Source organism: Heptranchias perlo, chromosome 16, assembly GCF_035084215.1.
Source record: "Heptranchias perlo isolate sHepPer1 chromosome 16, sHepPer1.hap1, whole genome shotgun sequence".
In the NCBI taxonomy this organism is placed as follows: domain Eukaryota; kingdom Metazoa; phylum Chordata; class Chondrichthyes; order Hexanchiformes; family Hexanchidae; genus Heptranchias; species Heptranchias perlo.
Window position 1 is genome coordinate 18,517,345 of NC_090340.1, and position 23,000 is coordinate 18,540,344.

General features: G+C 43.6%; 1 protein-coding gene across 4 annotated transcripts in view; it reads right to left on the reverse strand.

The window, feature by feature from the left end:
* Nucleotides 1-21,097, reverse strand: part of LOC137333530 (guanine nucleotide-binding protein G(o) subunit alpha) — a 261,989-nt gene extending 240,892 nt beyond the window's left edge. For 3 of the 4 annotated variants that reach the window (XM_067997730.1, XM_067997729.1, XM_067997731.1), the window contains exons 1-2: nt 19,114-19,632; nt 18,833-18,875 (exon numbers count right to left, since the gene is read on the reverse strand). In XM_067997730.1, the coding sequence (XP_067853831.1) occupies nt 18,833-18,875; nt 19,114-19,231 (161 nt within the window). In that variant the 5' untranslated portion in view covers nt 19,232-19,632. Of the gene's footprint in view, nt 1-18,832; nt 18,876-19,113; nt 19,633-21,059 lie in introns of those variants that run through there. The other variant, XM_067997728.1, reaches the window with a different exon arrangement.
* Nucleotides 21,098-23,000: the final 1,903 nt, after the last annotated feature.

A 23,000-nucleotide genomic window follows, 5' to 3' on the forward strand; every position in this document is an offset into this window, starting at 1 on the left:
CACACCTACTCATCAGAGACACAGGTAATAATAGCTCTGTACTTGTCCCAAGGTCAGACTTGCATCTTTCCTTGCAGCTGGACAGAGGTTTGTCTCTATGATGATGAACTAGCAGCTGCCTTATTGCATCTTGTCCCATCATAGATGTCTCAGTTTGCTGCAGGGATTATGCAAACGAAGCACTTGAGGGAAGGTCATGGACCTTCACTTCAATTCTAACTACAATATCTTTCTCAAGTGACTTCAGACGGATTCCACCCTGTAACTCACATCCAGTGCACCATGTACTCCCATGGACAGTGCATTCACACTAACTATAACACTGATGCAAATGAGTTTTGCTTAAACAACTCGCTTTTATTTAGCACTTTTAAAAAAGGTATTCATAAGGAAAACGGATACCCAGGAAGGGAGGGATTAGGAGGCGGTGACTGAAAGCTTGGTCGAAGAGATGGGTTTTGAAGAGGTTTTCAGAGGTGGAGGCAGAGGTATAATGAGGGAGTTCCAGAGAGCAGGCCCAAGGTGGCTGAAAGCATAGCCACCAATGGTGGGCCAAATTGAAGAGGGGTATGCATAGAAGGCTGGTTTTAAAAGGAAGAGTGGGATTGAAAGCAATATAGAAGGAAGAGGTTGTAGAGAGAGGGTGGGGCAAGGCACCATGCAGGGATTTATAGAGGAAGACAAGGATTTTGAATTTAAATCATTGGGGGATGGGGATTCAGTGGTCAGTCAGGGCAGGAGTGATGAGCGAGCAAGTATTAGTGCAGGACAGGATACATGCTGTAGAGTTTCAGACAAGTTGGAGTTTATGGAGGATGGGATGTCAGCATTACAGTAGTTGAGTCTGGAGGTGACAAAGGCATGTGTACGGGCTATAGCAGCAAGAGCTGAGGTAGGGGTGGGGGGTGGACAATTTTGCAGAAGCAAGTGGTCTTGCTGATGGATAAGATATGGGGTTTAAAGTTCAACTTGGGTTCAAACAGGACATTTGACCAGATAACAGAGTGATGCAGAGTGAGTCGCCCTTAAAGAGAAAGTCTCACTCTGCTTCACTTCTGAATCAGTTCGAGTATTCACACCCAACTTATATTACTTGAGTTTAGTATCGGCGCAAAACTAAAACTACTCCACATTGACACTAAACTTGCAATATAAACGCACCCTTATGACCCAAAATAATTTGGGTAGTTATCTGTCCACCACTGTCACATGGTTATATCACATGCTGGGAGTAAGAAAGTTCTGCTTTGTTTCCTGCAGTTATAATTTTATGTGCCACAGATAAGTGGACGCCAAAGATTTATTTTATGCCGGATATCAGCAGTGGTCACTCACGGTGACAAAAAGGCCATGATGTTCTGGGGGTATGCCTTTTCTCAAAAACCCATAAGGAGACACTGGGTTACCCAGGATCATCAAACCAAAAAAAAAAAATCTAACAGAGGTGCCCCCTTTTAGAGGGACACAACTAATAAAAATCCAAATCATGAAAAAGAAAATTTATCAAATCAAATAACGTTGTCCACTATACACTCCACTGGTCGCGGAAAGCCTCAAGCGTACCAGCGGACACAACGTGCTCATTCTCCAGGGCCACCTGGGCGTGGACAAAGCCGCGGAAGAGTGGCAGGGGTTCTGGGGGCATGACAACAGCACTGAAAAATTAATATATTTCCTGTGCTAAATGCTTGAGACAAAGCAAAAAGTTACATGAAATCATCATGTGCAAGTAGAATGCACTGGGCCAAACAACAGGACAGGGAGACACTCAATCAGGTCCACAGATTGTTAGTAGGATACCATTCGGAAAAGATTTATTGATCTATTCAATGCAAGGGCTCTGCTCATGTTTCAGTATACAGAGAATTGAAAAGTCAGAGTTCTGTGAATGGAGGTGCTCCCAGTGTGAATTAAATAAACCAACAAACTCAGAATAATACAGCAATGAAGGTGGCCTTTGGCCCATCGTGCCTGCGCCAGCTCTTGGAAAGAGCTATCCAATTAGTCCCACTGCCCATAGCTCTACAAATTTTTCCTTTTCAAGTACTTATCCAATCCCTTTTTAAAAAGTTACTATCGAATCTGTTTCCACCACCCTTTCAGGCAGTGCATTCCATCAGAACAACTTGCAGCATAAAAAAATTCCCCTCAACTTCCCTCAAGAACAAGGTTTGATTTTTTTTGTTATTGCAATCAGAAACGTTACATATCATTTTTTTTGGTTTTCCGTTTGATTTGTAGCCCTCGAAATAGTGATCATCTTCTTGCTTTTTCAATACATGGTATTCCCTCAACTATTTTATAAGCTTCGTTTCAAAACGAAAATCCTCTGCAATTTTCCCTCCAAAAATAGGTACTGACTTGTGCTATAGCTTATCAAAAACTCTGCTGCCTATACCCTAACTCATACTAAGTCCTGTTCACTCACCCCCCTGTACTCGCTAACCTACATTCGGTCCTGGTCTGGCAATGCCTTGAATTTAAAATTCTCATCCTGGTTTTCAAATCCTCCATGGCCTCGTCCCTCCCTATCTCTGTAACCTCCTTCAGCCCTACAACCCTCCTAGATCTCTGCACTCCTCCAACTCTGGCCTCTTGCGCATGCCCGATTTTCATCGCTCCACCATTAGCGGCCATGCATTCAACTGCCTAGGCCCTAAGCTCAGGAATTCCCTCCCTAAACCTCTTCCCCACCACACCCCCCCTATAAGTTGCTCCTTAAAACCTACCTCTTTGACCAAGCTTTTGGTCACCTGTCCTAATATCTCCTTGTGGCTTGGTGTCAAATTTTGTTGATAATGCTCCTATGAAGCGCCTTGGGAAGTTTTACCAGGTTAAAGGGTGCTACATAAATACAAGTTGCGGTTATTATTGTAGAGCACAGTTGCACAAATACCGCATATTCGCCGGTACCTGATCCAAGTGGCCGTCCTTCACGTTGGGGAAGATTTCCTCCAGTCCAGAGTGCAGCAAAATCATTAATGCATGTTATAAATGGGTTTACAGTTTTGCTATATTTTGCTATGTGTACCACTCAGAACAAATCTTCCCCCATGAGCTATACAGTGAGTGTTGGCAAGCTATTTAACTGTGGTTTATGGGGGGGGGGGGGGGGGGGGGGGGGTGGAAAATCACAGCCGAGCTGGATTCTGTCTGCACCCAAGATCCGCCCATAAGCACTTCCCAACAGAGACCACTGGATGTTTCCTTTATCCTCTTCAGCCTAGGGGCACTGAAATCATTTGTAGTTTCCTACTGAGATCAGCTAACTCAGAGGCTCCAAACCCAGCACATCCTGCCTGATCCGTATGGCTCAGTCACATCCTGTCTTCATCAGCAAAGCCATCAGACAAGTTGTGCATCTGTTTCTAACACCGGAGCCTATCAAATAGAGTTTGATGCCTCCCAAAGATTGGCAGTTCAATATGTGGACATCCTATTATGAAAAATTGATTTCAATCAAAATAAAAATCTAATAATTAATGACACTTCAGAGTACAATACATTCCTGCACAATTATCGGAGACGCTCAAATCTTGCTGTATAGTTATCCATAATTACAGCACCGCACCTGCCTGGGACACTCAGATAGCAGTAGAGAAGTGGTGATCTTCTGTACTGTGGTCTTGGGTCCATTCATTGCATAACTGCCATATACAGTACCTGGTAATCTCATCTCAGCAAGTTACACGTAATGGAGTAAATGAACAGCAGCACCCTTCTGCATATGGCTTGGAGCACACATCTCTACACTGTTACATTTGTGCACTGTTATTTCTAAAGTAACTCGCAGACTTTATATAATGCAAGCACATGTAACAATTCCTGCAATAGAGCAGATGGTCTCCCCTGACGTAGACCGGGCAAGGCCTCGCTCAATGCAACTTCTCTCTGTGAGCAGTCAGCATGGCCAATGGTTGGCAAAGCCCCTAATGGCATGTGTCAGTATGGTCCTTCATGACATGTGCTTGGTATGCCGCATCAACACAACATAACACAGGCTCCCTCGCTGCGTGGTCAGTTTGGTCTCTTGGCACAGCACTTGCATGGCTTCTAACTGGCATAGCTTTTCTTGGCACCCAATCAGTATGTTCTCTCAGTTTGGCTTCTATTGGCATGAGATCAGTGTGTCCCTCAGCAGGTGAAAAAACATGAACTCTGAGTATGTCAGTTTGGTCTATTTTGGCACAGAACTTATAGGGCTTCTCTTGGCACATGATCAGTATGGTCTCTATCAGCATGTGCCTGCAATAACCTCTCTTGGCAGGGAAATTAATCTTTGTGCTCAAAATAGGAAAACATAAGCTGAAGAGAAAGAGGAAAAGCCCACAATCTAAATCTGATATGAGAGCGAGCAAGCGCACTGGGCCCATTTTTTGGATGATTTAAATAGATCTCAATATTCAATCATTTCAATTATCAGTTAAATTGATTAGTAAACTAACCCGTGGGTCAAATTAAATACATATTCATAGTGAAATAACATTTAACAGCTTATTTTAGTTTTGTACTCTCAAACACAATAAAATGTTATAAGGGAATGTTTTATATGTATAACAGCTGACCTTTATTCAGGGACTATTCCATTAAATACAAAGAACAGCAGCTCTGAAGTTAAAATTAGTGCTTGTCTGTTCAGAAGTGAAGTCAGCACTTCTTCACAAAGGGTAGTGGAAGTCTGGAACTCTTTCCCCCAAAAAGCTGTTGAGGCTGGGGGGGTGTCAATTGAAAATGTCAAAACAGAGATCGATGGATTTATGTTCAGCAAGGGTATTAAGAGATATGGAACCAAAGCGGGTAGATGGAGTCAAGATGTGGATGATCCATGATTTAATTGAAAAGCAGAACAGGCTCAAGGTGCTGAATGACCTACTCCTGTCCCTATGAACTGTCACACTTGTGCTGTATGTTTTCTATTCCTTTAGCTGGATTTCTGCGAAGGAACAATGTTTTGCTGAAATTATTTTACAGAATCAGAGAATGGTTAGCTAACAGGAGGCAGCCATTCAGCCCATCGAGCCCAGGCCAGCTCTTTGTAAGAGCAATCTAGTTCGTCCCATTCCCCTGCTCTTTCCCCACAGCCCTGCAAGTTTTTTCCCCTTCAAGTATTTATCCAATTCCTTTTTGAAAACCACAATTGAATCTGCTTCCAGTATCCTTTCAGGCAGCACATTCCAGATCATAATTACTCGCTGCGTAAGAAAAGATTTCCCTCATGTCGCATTTCATTCTTTTGCCAATCACCTTAAACCTGTGTCCTCTGGTTCTCAACCCTTCCGCCAATGGGAACAGTTTCTTTTTATTTACTTTATCAAAACCCTTCATGATTTTAAACACTTCTCCCAAATCTCCTCAACCTTCTCCACTCTGGGGATAACCCCAGCTTCTCCAGTCTATCCACATAACTGAAGTACCTCATCCCTGGAACCATTCTAGTAAATCTTTTCTGCACCCTCTCTAAGGCCTTTACATCCTTCCTAAAGTGTAGTGCCCGGAATGGGACACAATACTCCAGCTGTGGCCAAACCAGTGTTTTATAAAGATTCATCATAACTTCCTTGCTTTTGTACTCTATGCCTCTCTTTATAAAGCCCAGGATCCCGTACGCTTTTTTTAAAAACCACTTTCTCAACCTGTCACCTTCAAAGATTTCTGCACTTATATACCCCCAGGTCTCTGTTCCTGCACCCCCTTTAGAATTGTACAGTTTAGTTTATATTGCCTCTCCTCATTCTTCCTGCCAAAATGTATCACTTCACACTTCTCTGCGTTAAACTTCATCTGCCATGTGTCCATTCCACCAGCCTCTTTATACCCTCTTGAAGTCTATCACTATCCTCCTCACTGTTCACTACACTCCCAACTTTTGTGTCATCTGCAAATCTTGAAATTGTGCCCTGTACACCCAAGTCCAGGTCATTAATATATCAAAACATTTATCATGTTAAACGAATGGGAAATGCAGTCTAAAACTTGCTACAAGGCTAACCACTATTTCCCTCCCTCGAGCAAAAGATAATGCAACATAACGCCACCAAAATATCAGATTTTCATATAAAACCCCAGCTGAAAGTATGCAAGATACAACTGTAGCTGATGGTACAGTGTAACACCTCAGTGCTGCTATTATGCAGGGCAAGGACTAGAAGTGTTTGTAGTTCAATTCTGGTAACTGCATAATTAGAATGCCAAGAAATGTTACACTTATGGCAGGACTAAGTTTGGATAATGATTATATATAAAAAAAAACACATGCGCAATCTTCATCCCACAGCTCAATAAATCACCTGAATAGTGGATATGTTAGCATAGTGGTTATATTACTGAATGAGCAATCCAGAGAACGCAAGTTACAATCACACCATGGCAGTTTGTGGATTTCAATTACATTTTTTTTAAATCTAGAAATAAAAAGCTGGTACCAGTAAAATTGACCATGAAATTGTCAGATTGTTAAAAAAAAACAACTGGTTCACTAATGTCCTTTAGGCAAGGAAATCTGCTGACCTTACCTGGTCTGGCCTATATGTGACTCCAGTGGTTGATTCTTAACTAAATGGCTGGCTAGGCCACGTCACTCAGTTAAGGGCAATAAATCCTGGCCTTGCCTTTGATGCCCTCATCTTGAGAACGATTTTCTTTTTTAAAAAAAAGGGACTGTAAGGAGTGGGCTTAAATGGGAAGGTTTTGTCCTTTTAAAATTGTATACAATAGAAGTGACCGGGCAGGTCTGATTCACTGGAGTGCTTTCCTCACTGGGATCAGAAAATTAGAAAGACCAATTTCAGTGCATGAAGAGCAGCCCAGTGATGCTGTGTGAAAGTTAGCTGTGCCACAGAGCAATTAGATATATTGGGCCACCTGCATTCCTCCAAAGTTTTTTTCTCCCCCCACTTGGAAAAGGAAAGAGTTAAACCCGGTTACAATTTGGGACACTTCCCAATTCTCTTTATTCATCCTCGCCACACAAGTCAGCTTCCATAGGTAGGCCCCCCATTTTCCATGAACTGAAGCATAACCTTATGCATGGGGTACACACCTGAAATAAGACAACCTACTCACCATTGTCTCCAGATCACTCCATACTGGTGGAAAGCACCACATTGCCAGACCATATAGCTCAGGCTAAAAATGATTTAAATTTCTCAAGTAAAATTATACAGAAGCAATAATGCATCAGCAGATAAACATTAGGCTGTCCTTAACTTTACACCATCTATTCCAAAACAATAAACACTCCAGGATCTTAGAAGTTTTCTTCAGTAACTTTTGAACACACGTCTATGATGAAAAGCTTCACATGCAAAATGGAGTTCCTATTAGCAACCGCCCCCACCAATCCACCTGGCAACAACGTAAAGCAGGAAAAGTGAAGAACATGGAGGACCAGCCTGGTTATATGCCTCTCAGTTTTTTGATTCCCAAACTGGCACAAGATAAAAGACATCGTTCACAATCAAAAACTTCAAAATACTTATTGCAGTGACAGACAAGAGGCAAAAAGAATCCACAACTTCAAACCACCTCAATCGGGAACATTCTCTCAGCTGCTCCTGCTCCACCGTCTCACTTTGCAGGAAGTGCGGCAGTGATCCCGTTTACATGGGGCTTCCGCTGCACTTCTGGCAAAGTTACGGCAGTGGAGCAGAAGCAGCTCTGAGGAAATTCCCTGCCGTAGTCAGTCAAACAAGACTTAGCTTCATTGGTTTCAGACTCCAGGCTGATGAATTCTCTACTATTTAATTAAGGTCACCATTAAGTGAGTCAGTTTTCATAGGAGTCTTAAATCAGACAACCTAAATATTCACCTAACCCCCACAAATCAGAATTAAAATTTTTCAGCAATAACTAACAGAAATCATTTTAAAATTACTACAATACTGGGCCTAGCTACCAATTTATAATATAGAATTTCTTACAAATTGAAACTGGACGGGTCTCAGTCACATCCATGAGCCTTTTTATTCCCCATTTTATGTCCTTACTTGTTCTCCTGGCATGCATCTCCTGAGCCAAGAGCATTTGCTGAGTGGCCTGTTCCCAAACCACCACCAATGCAGCCAGATGTGCACAACAGTGACCCAGTGAAGTATCTTTATTTGACCGTCCCTCGATTATGGCAAGTGCCCGGCCTTCAATCAATACCTCCCAATCGTGGACAATTACCAGAGGAGGCAACAAGGAAGTTTGCAAGACAAGTTCGTACAGCACTGATTGACGACAGTGCAATGGGTTTCTTTGGGGAATAGTCACATCCTCGCTGTCTATATAATCACAAATATCTTAAGGTCAGAGACAGTCAACCAATCAAATCTTTCTCCAAGTGTTATGTTTATGTTTATTCATGTACTCAACAGATGATCAATGGGAGTGCTGAGGAATAAACTTTTCACTGTCTGTACCATGTGCTCCCAAATCAGGCACAGTATGAGCCGGACTCAATGTAGAGTATCCCCGTGTGCTGCCCCACTAATTAATGCTAGCTGCAATCTCAAGAGTCCTACTGCCACAGCACAGTATTTTCAGAGTACATTAGGCATCATGACGGAGATTTCCAAATGAATCCTAAATCGTGCCTAATTAGAGGCGGTTTTGTGCTGTGGACCGCTCCAAAAATATTCCACTCAGACCCTCAGAAACTGAAGTTAACTGAGTACATGATAGATGTTCATCCTCTCTTGCTCATGCTGGATTCAAACCCTGCTTCTAGGAAGTAAAATGGAGTTCCAACAGAAAGCACCATGCAGATCTCTCCTCCCTTAACCAAAGGCAGCATGGGGCACTTGTGTCTGAAATGATTCAAACCAGGATCCAGCGAAAGTGGGCTATGCCCCTCATTTCCTTTAGAGTAGTTTAATACAAGCACTTACTATATCAATTTCTCTGGGATATGTTATTTAATCAATACTCAATTTCTAAATACCACAATCAACTATCAAGACTATCATATTACTGTGTATTTGTCTATATATCTCACCAAATCGAAATATAAAAAGGTTACATGAACATAATGCACCATTCAGCAGCACATAATCCCAATTTCTTTGCATCACATCGGTTTGCGGAAGAAATTATTTTTTCAAAAATGTTTGAAGTTTTTTTTAAAAAAAGTGAAATGGAATTGCACCAGTGTCAGTGAGAGATCTATAATGAACATTAAAGGGCTATGTGACAATTCAGATGAACACACTTCAACTTGCACCAGTGTCCAAAAAAGACAAGTTAGAACGAGGACACTTGCTTATACGAGATGCACGCTCAAAAGAAACAATCAAAAGCCAACAGTAATGAGACATAATCGTTCACCATATCATAAATGGGGCAGGGTCTTATTTAGAATCAGCACATGACAACATTGCAAATATGAATATGTACTGTGCAATCGCCCAGGTTGTGGTGAACGTTTTAGGCTTCATGCAACGACACCACTGACCAACATGTTAAGACTCTTTTTTACATTAGTGCTGAGATTGCAAGGAAAGGGATGATTAGGTTTTTCCCTCAAAAAAGGTTCTCCATCAGTGATGTACCCTTTCATTGAAACAGACAGGAGATTGCTCAGGTTGAGCATTGATAAAACATATCCCAGAGAAATTGATTATTAGGGAGGAGCCACCTTTCAGATTTTGCTTTGAAAAACTTATCCATTGTAGTCTGGACATCAGAACTCAACGCATCCAGTCCCAAAATGTTGAGGAAATCACTGGTCCAGTATAAAAGGTATTATGTTCAATGGTAACATTATTTGATTGGAAAAGAGGTGCATTTGTGCAGTTTTGAGCGTTGGGAGGTTGGACATCCGATTTTTCCCACATGACGTGAATGTGGTAAAATCAAGTTAAACGTGACCAATACAGGGAGATAAAAATAACAATTACAAGTTCTGTACTTTTTTAGATAAACAGGTTGTCATTCTGGTCATAATCTTCAGAAAAAAATTGTTTTAACTATTTTGTAATGTAAATCTATTATTAAGGAACACACCCAAATGAAAACTACTCAATTATCAGTCTCAATTCGACAGATGTAAATATGCTGAGCTGCATTTATTCAGACCAGTTGCCCTGTTCCCAAAGAGTGCTAATAGGTAATAGGTAAGTAGACAATAGCTAGGGAAGCTTCAGCCTAGACTCAAGAGGCAAGAGTGCTACCAACTGAGCCAAGCTGACAGGGATGCTTGGAGATTGGAACAATGGTCATTTTTGTCATACATTAGCACCATTAAACACACCCAAGTTAAGAACAGTAAGGAAGGTCCCTCTGCGCCACCCCACTGAACACTCCCAGGTCAGACGCAGTACGGGTTAGATACAGGATATCGTTCTATCTATATTGTCCCATCAAGCATCCCCAAGTCAGTTATAAAGCAAGTCAGTTGCAGAGTAATTTTCCCTCTATGCTCCCTGAACAATGTGCCTTAATCTTACCCTGAAAAGGCATCATCTAATGCATCAATAATTATATTTCCCATACCAGCCATCCTTATGTCCACCCAAGTGAAACTGCCAATTGATGAAAATTATGTCCATAGTCTGTGTTATGGACTTACACGCACTAGGAATTGGGTTGAAAATGACTCACATCTACGTCGCTTACAACTGTCACAAGCAGCAGATTGAAAGGAGTGTCATCCTCTTAGGCTATGCTGGATTCAAACCCATTTCCCAGAAGTAAAATGACAGTTTTCTAACCAACGTACTGTCCAGTCCCCATAGAAGGGGCTGCATTCTAAAACCAAAAAAGATGATTTTAACTGACAACCACAGGACTCAGTCCCATGAAATCAAAATTATATAAAGCCATCTGCTCGCAGTGGATCTGAACCCAGACTGTTTGGGATTATTGCATTTTAACATCCTTCCATATGGGTGAAAATATTCCACATCCTTCAAATTCCCAGAACTTTTTAATAATTATTGCAACTTTAAGGTGGGCAAATAATTCTCGTTCTGAAGCTTCTGTCTGTAGGCGCATTCAAATATTCCAAACTCCAGCTCTCATGTGGAACTCACACTTTTCAGTGCTCTGCAGACAACAATATGTTTTGAGAAATATTATGCTATTAATGAGTTTCATCTGAGTTACCAGGGATTCCTCAAAGTTCTACATGAGGATATGTAAACACTGGAACCCCAGCTTCATTTGTTCCTGTGTTTTAGGCTTTAAGGCTGTTGGTCCGGAAGGGGAGGGCTAAGGGCAGATTGTCTGTGCAGAGTCACTTCTTCACTGATATAAATTTGGAGTGCTGCCCTTAGGCCTCTGACTATTTAGGATGTCACTAGAGTATAATCTGACATTGTCAGTGAAAAGGGGATCACATGCAAAATGTCTCCTAGCAGGCTAAACCATGCCTAGTAGCTTTAAAGCATGGCACAACATAATAAGGCAGGAACCGGGAGACCTACAACTTGAACATTGAAGGGTTATGTGACTATTCAGATGAACACACTTCACATTTACAGGTGCACCATGGCATAATTACTTGGTGGTTGTAGAATCATTAATACAGTATGATATCGCTATGTAAAGACTCTCCAACCAACAACTTACAACAGTGAAATTTTGGATATGAAAAATTTTCAGTAAATTTAAAATAAATGGATAGCATCTCACACGATGTCAACCTCCCTGTTTTGGCTGAGTTGTAAAAAAGGACACTTAAACATTCTCATTCTCCATGACCTTCTTTGCAAAATAACCAGTTATACAGGATCCGGTGCAAGAGGTTCACTGTCACTCTACTTAATCATCTAGAATTGCAGAGATCAGGGACCTAACAATAGTACCGTTGGGAGTTTTAAAACAAAAAAAGGATTTGTTCCTTTCAATATATATTTCCTCCTCATTATTGCACATGTGCTTTGGTGCAATTCAGTGCTCAAACCCTCTCGTTATTTGACTATTTTCACAGTGGCCTGCAAAATGTATAACCTTTGAACTATTTTTACATTTTAAATTGATTTGACACAGAAAATGCATAAGAATGTAAATGTTCTTTGCTGTTCTTGTTCAAGTTTAAGATGCCACTATGCTCACTGCTATGAATGTGATCATAACTGCATGGGGGACAAGATAACCGATAGCTGCAGCGAGACTGTTTAATACTAAATAGTAATTTGATAGTGACGAGAATCCATGTCCAATAGTAAAGGAATTCAGTCTGTGGAAGATCACAGTATTATGCAATTAGTACAATATCACAATGCCTGAATCTCTGTCAAGGCAAGGCATACAGAAACATCCTCTTCCACTCTAACTGTGTTCTAAGAGATGCAACAACCCTTGGATGTTCAAGAATGTCTGATTCCACCCACACAAACGGTCTCTTCCTTTGGAAGGTATTGATCATAATCTAATCCAGGCTTCATCCCATTAGTTTGTTTGTGTTTCTCTATCCAGGTGGACCCAAATGTCAGATCTCGATTCCCACACTTGCATTGGTCTATTAACTTTCTCAATGTGTTGCTTAATCAATCCAAGCAGAACTATCCCACTAACTCAAACTTGTGCCCATTGTTATTGCATCTTCAGATGTTTCCAGTACTATGAATGATTTGGTGACCAAGGCTCTTCCCACCATCCTTCAGTTGTGACTTGGCAGATGCCTAAGGCATGGACCTGGATATAGTTCCAAGAACTTCTACATCTCCCCAAGTACACCTCAGTAAGACCAAACAACTGCACCCAGACATTCTTGAACATCTATAATCTCTTTTTAATTATCACTGAAAGGAACCAAATGGGTGCACATCCCAAACATCAAAAATTTGACTTTCACTATATCAGAGGACAGTCTCTAGGAGACTAAGACCAGTTTCTGTTCTCACTCTCTGCCCATCAACGGATGTCTGAATGAATCCGAATATTTTTATTATTGTTATCTATCCTTTCCCTGTTTCAGACATGAATGATGACGACGACAAAGTCTCTTGTTCTTAAGCTCTCACACCAGAACAATGTTCCTCACTTGCAACCTTCTTATTCTAAAACAGAACATGAGTGCTGTAGAATCAAAATACATTTTTCTTTAATGACGACTGGTTTGGTGTGATTGCAAGCATTTCGTTCCATGTGGAAAAATTTTAAAAATCTAAACATTTGAAAATTATTTTTTTTCCCTCAGCTAACCAGGAGACAGGGATAAATTACTGCGTCTGATTCGTGCAAACAGCTCTTGAATTCTCAACTTCTGTACATATCACACAATTTGCATTATTCAGGAAACCTTAAACTACAAATAGGCTGGAATGCGTTCAGTTACACACTGAAAACCCCACACAATATAAACCATGAAAGCAAAGCTATATACAAGATTTATCAGTGTCATCTGAATCAACGATATCCATGTACATATTTTCTACAATATATACCATAGAATTGTGGAATCAGCTTTATTCCATTTTTGCTGAGGTACTTTTTGGCCAGGTGCGAGCAGTATGGTGAACAGCACAGATGAGCAGCCTCCCATGATCAAATCATGCAGTAAAAGGCAACTATTTCAAATCACACTGTTTGAACCAGAGATACTGGATTTTATTTCACAACTGCAAAGCCCTGCTACATTGGTATAGGTTGCAACTGATGGCAGTCCCAATTTTAGTAGCAGCAGTACTGTGAAATAAATGAGGCAGTGCTATGATCTTATTAGCCATACAACCCACCTATACAGAAAGTTATCCAGTTATCTGGTCACTAGTAGGAACGAACACTTGGGGCCCCACCTATAGAGGTAAGCAAAGCTGGAGTATCACTCTTGTCCTGTACAGACCTTTCCCATTCATGTCAAGTCTGGCAACTAGAAAAAATTAAAATCCCAAACTGCAACTTTTGAGCACCTGGGTATAAAGATTTTTCCGTTGTTTGTCTGTTTCTGTGGAACATCACCCGTAATGTGAATGGGCAAATTCTACAGCACTGGCGGCCTAGGGAGCAAGAATGGTTTTTGCGACTGACTAAAAGCACCCAGGCGCTCAACAAACAAACTAATGGCCCCATGTCTCCAGTGACAGCCCAAGTACCTCTGGGATCTCAAACCACATCCCCACTAAGGTTGCCAACTCTGGTTGGATGTATTCTGAGGTGTCATCAGATGACCTCCCGCCGCCAAGCGGCCCGCCCCCCGTCATTGGTCGCCCAACATGTTTATACTCGCGGTGCACCGCCTTCCCACGCCAATCAGAAAGCAATAGACTCTTCATTACCAGACTGGATGATTCTTGACTGTCAGTCAAACAGCCTTTTCCCCCGCCCCCATGTCGGATATTTTTATAACAGTGTTGGAAGAGTTTTTTTTTAAAAAAAAGCACAATTTTTTTAATGCCTTTATGATTTCTCTCCCGGGTTGGTCGCAGCAGTGTCCTGGAGGTTAGTCTTTAATTCCTGGAGACTCCAGGGCAATCCTGGACAGTTGGCAACCCTAGTCCCCACCAATGCAACTGTGCCTCGGCCAACAAGGGTCAGTCCCCGGGGACTCGGGTCAATCCCCGGGGACTCGGGTCAGCTCCCGCCTCCTCTTCCGCTCCATGGCACCAGCCCCGCCCGTCTCTCCGCCTCCTCACTGTCGCTGCCCGTCCCCTCCCTCCCCGACAGGTTCCGAGTCCACCCGAGTCCCTCTTTCTTAGGCGCTGTCCACCAACTAAAGCGCCTGAAAAAGCACTCGGCGGCCGCTAGTCCCGGCTCGCCAACCCAGAGCGGCCCCGGCACTGGTCCCGTTCCCGGCCCGCAAATGCTGATCGTAGTCTGGACGGAAACCCCCCCCCCCCCCGGCGCCCTTCCGTCCTCCAGCCCATCACTCAAATCGGGTCCCGGGAGAGCCGCTTTCCGGCCTGTCCCTGCCCAGACCCGGCTGCTCACCGTCAGATTTACCTTATAAAAGGCTGCTCATGGGAACAGGAGCTGCTGCATCTCCTCGGCTCCCCTTCGCACCGATTCGGACTAGAACACACAGCTCCGGCCCCAACCCTGGTCCACATCATACCGACCCGGGTCAGAACACACAGCCCGGGGCCCAAACCAACCGACCCTGGTCCACTTCACACAGACCCAGGTCAGAACACACAGACCCTGGTCCACTTCACACAGACCCAGGTCAGAACACACAAATCCTGGTCCACTTCACACAGACCCAGGTCAGAACACACAAATCCTGGTCCACTTCACACAGACCCAGGTCAGAACACAAATCCTGGTCCACTTCACACAGACCCAGGTCAGAACACACAAATCCTGGTCCACTTCACACAGACCCAGGTCAGAACACAAATCCTGGTCCACTTCACACAGACCCAGGTCAGAACACACAGACCCTGGTCCACTTCACACAGACCCAGGTCAGAACACACAAATCCTGGTCCACTTCACACAGACCCAGGTCAGAACACACAAATCCTGGTCCACTTCACACAGACCCAGGTCAGAACACAAATCCTGGTCCACTTCACACAGACCCAGGTCAGAACACACAAATCCTGGTCCACTTCACACAGACCCAGGTCAGAACACACAAATCCTGGTCCACTTCACACAGACCCAGGTCAGAACACACAAATCCTGGTCCACTTCACACAGACCCAGGTCAGAACACAAATCCTGGTCCACTTCACACAGACCCAGGTCAGAACACACAGACCCTGGTCCACTTCACACAGACCCAGGTCAGAACACACAAATCCTGGTCCACTTCACACAGACCCAGGTCAGAACACAAAGACCCTGGTCCACTTCACACAGACCCAGGTCAGAACACAAATCCTGGTCCACTTCACACAGACCCAGGTCAGAACACAAAGACCCTGGTCCACTTCACACAGACCCAGGTCAGAACACAAAGACCCTGGTCCACTTCACACAGACCCAGGTCAGAACACAAATCCTGGTCCACTTCACACAGACCCAGGTCAGAACACAAATCCTGGTCCACTTCACACAGACCCAGGTCAGAACACAAAGACCCTGGTCCACTTCACACAGACCCAGGTCAGAACACAAAGACCCTGGTCCACTTCACACAGACCCAGGTCAGAACACAAAGACCCTGGTCCACTTCACACAGACCCAGGTCAGAACACAAAGACCCTGGTCCACTTCACACAGACCCAGGTCAGAACACAAATCCTGGTCCACTTCACACAGACCCAGGTCAGAACACAAAGACCCTGGTCCACTTCACACAGACCCAGGTCAGAACACAAATCCTGGTCCACTTCACACAGACCCAGGTCAGAACACAAAGACCTTGTCCACTTCACACAGACCCAGGTCAGAACACAAATCCTGGTCCACTTCACACAGACCCAGGTCAGAACACAAATCCTGGTCCACTTCACACAGACCCAGGTCAGAACACAAATCCTTGTCCACTTCACACAGACCCAGGTCAGAACACACAAATGCTTGTCCACTTCACACAGACCCAGGTCAGAACACACAAATCCTTGTCCATTTCTCACAGACCCAGGTCAGAACACACAGACCCTGGTCCACTTCACACAGACCCAGGTCAGAACACACAGACCCTGGGTCCACTTCACACAGACCCTAGGCCCAAAACTCCAACCTGGGCAACACTGCACCAACCCAGGCCAGAACAGTGACCTGGGCCCAATGAACCGACCTGGGTCAGAACATACTGACCCTGGCAATATCGCACCAACCCAAATCCCATCGCACAGAACAGGGCCCACATTGTACCGACCCAGGCCAGAACGCACAGACCCCAACCCACACGACACCAACCCAGGCCCCAACACCAACTGCAACTCACTTTGCCCTGACCCCAACTCACATCGCACAAAACAAAAGCCACATCACACAGACCCCAACCCACATCATAAGAACATAAGAAATTGGAGCAGGAGTAGGCCAATCGGCCCCTCGAGCCTGCTCCGCCATTCAATAAGATCATGGCTGATCTGATCCCAACCACATCGGACCAACCTACGCCCCAACCCACAGACCCAAGCCAAAGCATCATTACTTTTAGGATACAACACAGACAGGGCGGTAACACGCAGATAAGACCCAAGCTCTGGTACACAGGCACGAACCCAGACTCCGGTACACTGATCTAGGCTTCCATCCAGTTATGCATGCACTAGTCTGATCTGAGCTATAATACACAGAATTGTGGCTAGTTATAAAGGTAATATTCCAGTCTGAATCAAGACATACAAATAACTGCAAAAAAAGGAGCTTCTAAACAGACATTGACAAATATGCAGACTTGGGCCAGCACAGATAGGAACAGGAGTAAGCTCATTCACCTCCTTGAGCCTGTTCCAACATTCAATCAGATCTGTACCTCAACTCTATTTACCCATCTTTGCTCCATATCCCTTGATACTCTTACCTAACAAAAATCTATCAATCTCAGTCCTCAAAATTTCAATTGACCCAGCATCCACAGCCATATGGGGAAGATAGTTCCATGTTTTCACTACCCTTTGTGAAAAAGTACTTCCTGATTTCACTCCTGAAAGGCCTAGCTCTAATTTTAACACAGTGCCCCCTTTTTCTGAATTCCCCACCAGATTAAATAGTTTCTCCGTATCTACCAGAGCAAATCTTTTTATCATTTTAAACACCTCGATTAGATCACAACGCAAACTTCTAAACTCAAAGGAATCCAAACCAACTTTATGCAACCTATCATAATTTAACCCTTTAAGCCATTCTGGTGAATCTGCGCTGCACCCCCTCCAAAGCCAATACATCCTTCCTGAGATGCTGTGCCCAAAACTGAACAGTACTCTAGATGGGGTCTGACCATGGCTCTGTACAACTGAAGCATAACTTCCTCACTTCTGTCTTCCAGCCCCCTTGCGATAAAGGCCAACATTCCATTAGACTGATTACTTTTTGTGCCTGTCCACTGGATTTTAGTGATTTGTGTACATGGACATCCGTGTACATAACACACAGACCTGGGCCAGTCATACTGATAATAGATAGACCTAGGTTATTCTTATACAGCAATAACAAGTTCATACTAAGGTGAGGACAGTGCTGTCACTAAGAATGTCCAGACACATTCCCTTATCCCCCAAATCGTGATGATCCTATACTGTTAGTAAAGAAAACAGGATTCAAGGGAATGGATAGGTTAGGGTGGGACCTACCTGCTATGGGATCCATGTAATCCCACCCATTTATTAATAACAGAATATCACCCGAGTGAATCCTGGCTGATTAATTATAACAATGAATCGTAAAATCTCGGCTAAAAGAAGCTTTAAATGGCAAGTGTTCAGTTTGCCGTCTGTCAGGTTAAATCCGCATTCTATGTAGTTTAAAAAAATGCCACAGAGCTGGCCTTGCTGCCGGTGTCAAGCGATCAAACATGACAAAAAGGTTGAGAGATGAAAGCTTGGCATTAAAGCTTAATTGGTAGCGGCGGATGATTTTTCCCATTGCCCCTCCTCCGAAGCTCAGTCTTGATGCATCTGTGAAATGTGCAAGGATGCAAGTCCAGCCATGGTGATGTATTTAAATTGTGGCTCTATCAGACCCACACCCCTTTCCAAAGAAACAGGGATTTTAAAACAAAAATATATCCCCTCAAAAATCTTACGAAATAACAAGTCGCCTGACCCTCCAATCACCACAATGCACATGTTGGAAAAAGTCACAGCCCTTCCACCAAACCCATCAATATATTGGAGATAGGAGACTGAGATAATAGCACCATAAATATGGCGGGTCTCTGCCATTAATATACATCCAACCTCAACACACAGTCTCGACTCAAAATGAGGCGTGAAAATATGAGAGAGAAATGTATGCGCGAATTAAAATCCATATATGTCAAAAATAAAATAAAACATAAGCCACTTACTTCATCTGCTTTACGATGGTGCTTTTCCCTGATTCGCCCGCCCCTGTTGGAAAACAAAAAAAAAAGAGAAAATGAGAGAGGGGGGTTGGGGAGGGGGGGGAAAATGGGAGCGTTAGCAAATGTAAGGAGATAAAAGGGAGATTATAAAAAGGAGAGAAGCAAGGCAGGCTGGCGGAGCACAGGGTGACAGTGCAGACTCTCCAAGCCGCCTTCGGCTCACGGGGGCTCAGGGAGGGAAGGGAGGGTGTTGCTCTGGGGATCCCGGGCGGCTTCGCTCTTACCGAGAAGCAGCAGCTTGACATCCTTGGCGGCGCTGATGCCATCCTCTTTGATGGATTTCTCGATGGCTTTGCTCCGCTCCATGGCTGCCCTCTCCTCGGCGCTCATTGTACATCCCATGGTTTGTGTGTGGAAAGTAGCACAGCTCTGGCCTCTCTCTCCTCGCCTCTACTCTCTCGGACTGAACCCTCTCTTCAAAACGCTGGGGTTTAATCACACATCCAAAGCCAGAGGCGGGGGCCGGGCTCGCTTCTTTTGCCTGTGCACAGCGGATGGGGAGAAGGGGGGCGGGGGGGGGAAAAAAAAAGATATCCTGGGGTATTTTTTTTTTTTTGCAGAGCTGCACACTCAAGACGCTCGCCTTAGAATGGGGAGGGGAGGAGAGAGAGAGAGAGAGAGATAACACGAACTTTGGCCGGATGGGACTGTCACTGGATCACTACTGGGCGGCGGCAGCGAATCAGCCCGATCGCATCCTTCAGCTGCTCACAATGGAGGGACAGACAGAGAGTGCGCCAGCCTCAGCCCCGACTCCAGACTGACGTCAAAAACACACAGAGTCTGCGCCAATCCACCAACACCCAACACTATCACTGCTGACTGCACCTTAACCAGGGTGGGAGAGGGGGGGGGGGAGAAAAAAAAAACCCAGCTCCCTTATTACAGGAGATGCCAGAAAAGGCTGCCATCGCCGTGCCCCGAAAACGATTGCATTTGCAGGAGTGAATGTAACCGATGAGATTGCAAATCAAAAATTTGCATTGCAGAACCTGAATCGACTCAGTGCATACACCCAGTGCTCACATATTTAATGCAACGCCGAGCAGAATCCATTTCTGAAACACGCTCTCATCCACTGTGCGCACACACACACACACACATATATACATGCATGCACTGCTCATTTAACATGCATTTATGGAATTTAAAAGGGATTATAATCCAAATGCTATTGGGGGCCAGAGAGTGCTTATTGAATGAGCAGATTACGGTGGGCACTATAATTTGATCACACCCATAATGTAACGCTGTTAAATGGATTTAACCACAAAATCACTCGCAATTAGGGCACTGAAGCACTTAAGTTACAGTACATGACGATCCAGTGTAACACAGGTAGGGAAGCGCAGCTGCTGTAAAGTCAGAATATTTACAGGGGAGTTTTAAAAAAGAAATCACACAATCGAGGGCATCGAGTACATTTTATCTGAAACGCTCCGTGTGTGCATTATTGCTGCCAAAGTAACGAACGAGTAAGCCGCGTTGGGAGGTAGGCGATTCCAGCGGTGCCGTGTTTACAGTGGATTCTCCTGGAGCAGCCGCTTTCATTTCTCATTCTTTCAGGGCGTGTACCCGAGATCTGCAGACCATGGTACCAACCGGAGTTCGGAGCCAAGCAAGCAAGCACCGAAGCTGTTCATTCACACCACCACCACCCCCCTTCCCGAATCATCCTACTGACACACAATTTGGAACGAGCGCTATCTATAAATAATATCCACTGCCCAAACCCTCTCGCCGCCAAGCATTCCGCCCCCTTCCTTCCCGGATTGAATATGAAATGTCCGTGTTTCTCCTCGAGAAACGTGTCTGTCAATTACAAATACAGTGCAAAACATGACATCTGGATCAATCCACTCCCCAAAACAATCACTCCCGCGTCAAACATCTGTGGTTTAGAATATCCGATCATCCGTTATCCATTAGGAGGATTATGTTTTACTAAACATAATAAAAATCAATGGCAATATTTATGAAGTGGTTTGAGGAGATATGGATCGGGCAGTGCGTTGTACGGAAAAGGGCGTTAAGTTGGGAACGGTACAAACTTTGTACTGAAAAGTGGGAAAAACTATATTCAATAATGGCCAGAATAGCATTAGTACAACCGGGGCCCTGTTGAGAATTGCTCTTTCTACAGAAAGAAAGACATGCATTTATATAATACCTGAGGACGTCCCAAAGCGCTTCACAACCAATACAGTTTGTATGGTGTGTTGTGATTCTGAAGTTGACGTGATCCTGCCGGCACCAATGACAAACCAGGACAGGGCTTGTGGAGGCAAAGACCCCACACACACACACACAAAAAGCACCGAAGGAATAGTCCAAGCTCCTAACAAGAGGGTGGTGGCACTTAGGTAACGAGCTGGATAAACTTGGTTATAGACTGGTTGCCAACTTAAAGTCACGCACTGTAGGTACAAATGTGAAAGATTAAAAGGCAAAATAACAAACGCGTAACTGTCAGGAACTAATGTCTGTTCCTGTCACAGATGTTTAGTTTACAGAAACCAAAAATGGAGCATACAATTTGATATAAAGTCAGGAATGGTGAGAGATACTGTGGAATATACAATGGGGAACAATGTTATACAGTGAAATAATAGGTTGTACAGGGAAATAGTGGGTGATGCAGTGAATATACTACAGGGAACAGGCATCGGTGCAATAAACAGGAATATACAATTTGAAGTGCATTTGATGGGATATACAGTGAGATATTTAGATAGAAACAGTAAATACAAGAACATACAGATAAGGTCATTTGGCCCAGTAAATCAGGTCCTTCCACAAACTGACAGATTAAACCATTAAATCTCCTCACCACAAGTAGAACCTCCAGCAAGATAAAAGTCTGAAATTTATTCCAGCCTCTTGGAAATTACATGTTCCAAAGAATTTAATATTCCTGAAACCACAGGATGGTAGAATTTTACAACACATAAGGAGGCCATTTGATCCATGGTGCCTGCTCCAGCTCTCCAAAAAAGCTCTCCACTCGGCTTCATTCTGACACCCTTTCCCTACAGCCTTCAATATTTTTCTTTTTCAAATACTTATCCAGTTCCCTTTTTAAAAAAATTATGGGTTCTGCTTCCACCATTATTTCTGGTAGGACAATCCATGTCCTAACAACTTTATTATAAAAAAAATTCTCCTAATCTCACCCTTCTTCATTCTTTTGGTGATAATCTTAAATTTATGTCCTCTAGTTAACAACTCACCAAACGGTGGAGATAGTTTTTCTTATTGAGAGATCAAAACCCTCTCATTAATCTTGAACACCTCTATCAGATCTCCTGTTAACCTTTGCTCCATTGAAAAAAGCTCCTATTTCTTTAGGCTGTCCTCATAACTAAAGCCTCTCATCCTTGGTACATCTTAATGAATCTTTTCTGCTCCCACTCCATGGCCTAAAGTAAGGCACCCAAAACTGGACACAATATTCCAACTGCAGCCTAACTAATAATTTGCTTATAATGCTAATATTAGGTTTGCTTATCTAGTCCATGTCCCATTTATAAAATTAGGATCCTATTTGCTTTATTGGTTTGTCCACTTTTAAAGATATGTGTATTTAAACTCTTACATCTCTTTGCTCTTGGACTCCTTTTAAAGTTTTACTATTTAGCATGCATGTCCTCTCCTTTTTCATCGGCTCAGAATATAGTGCATTTCTCCGCATTAAATTTCATCTGCCCAATCTACTAATTTGTTTATACCCTCCTGAAGTTTCTGGCAGTCCTTTACACAATTTTGTTGCTTGCAAAAATTGATCTTCTGCCCCCAAGTCCAGATTAACACACACATACACACGAAGAGCAATGGTCCCAGCACTGATCCCTGGGGAGCACGACAATTTACACCCCTGCAATCTGGAATGTGGAACTCACTGCATGGAGTGGTTGAGGCGAATAGCATAGATGCATTTAAGGGAAGCTACATGAGGGAGAAAGGAATAGAAGGATATACTGACAGGGTCAGATGAAGTAAGTTGGGAGAAGGCTCGTGTGGAGCATAAACACTGGCAATGACCTGTTGGGCCTAATAGCCTGTTTCTGTGCTGTAAATTCTATATAATCTGAAAACATCCATTAACCATGAC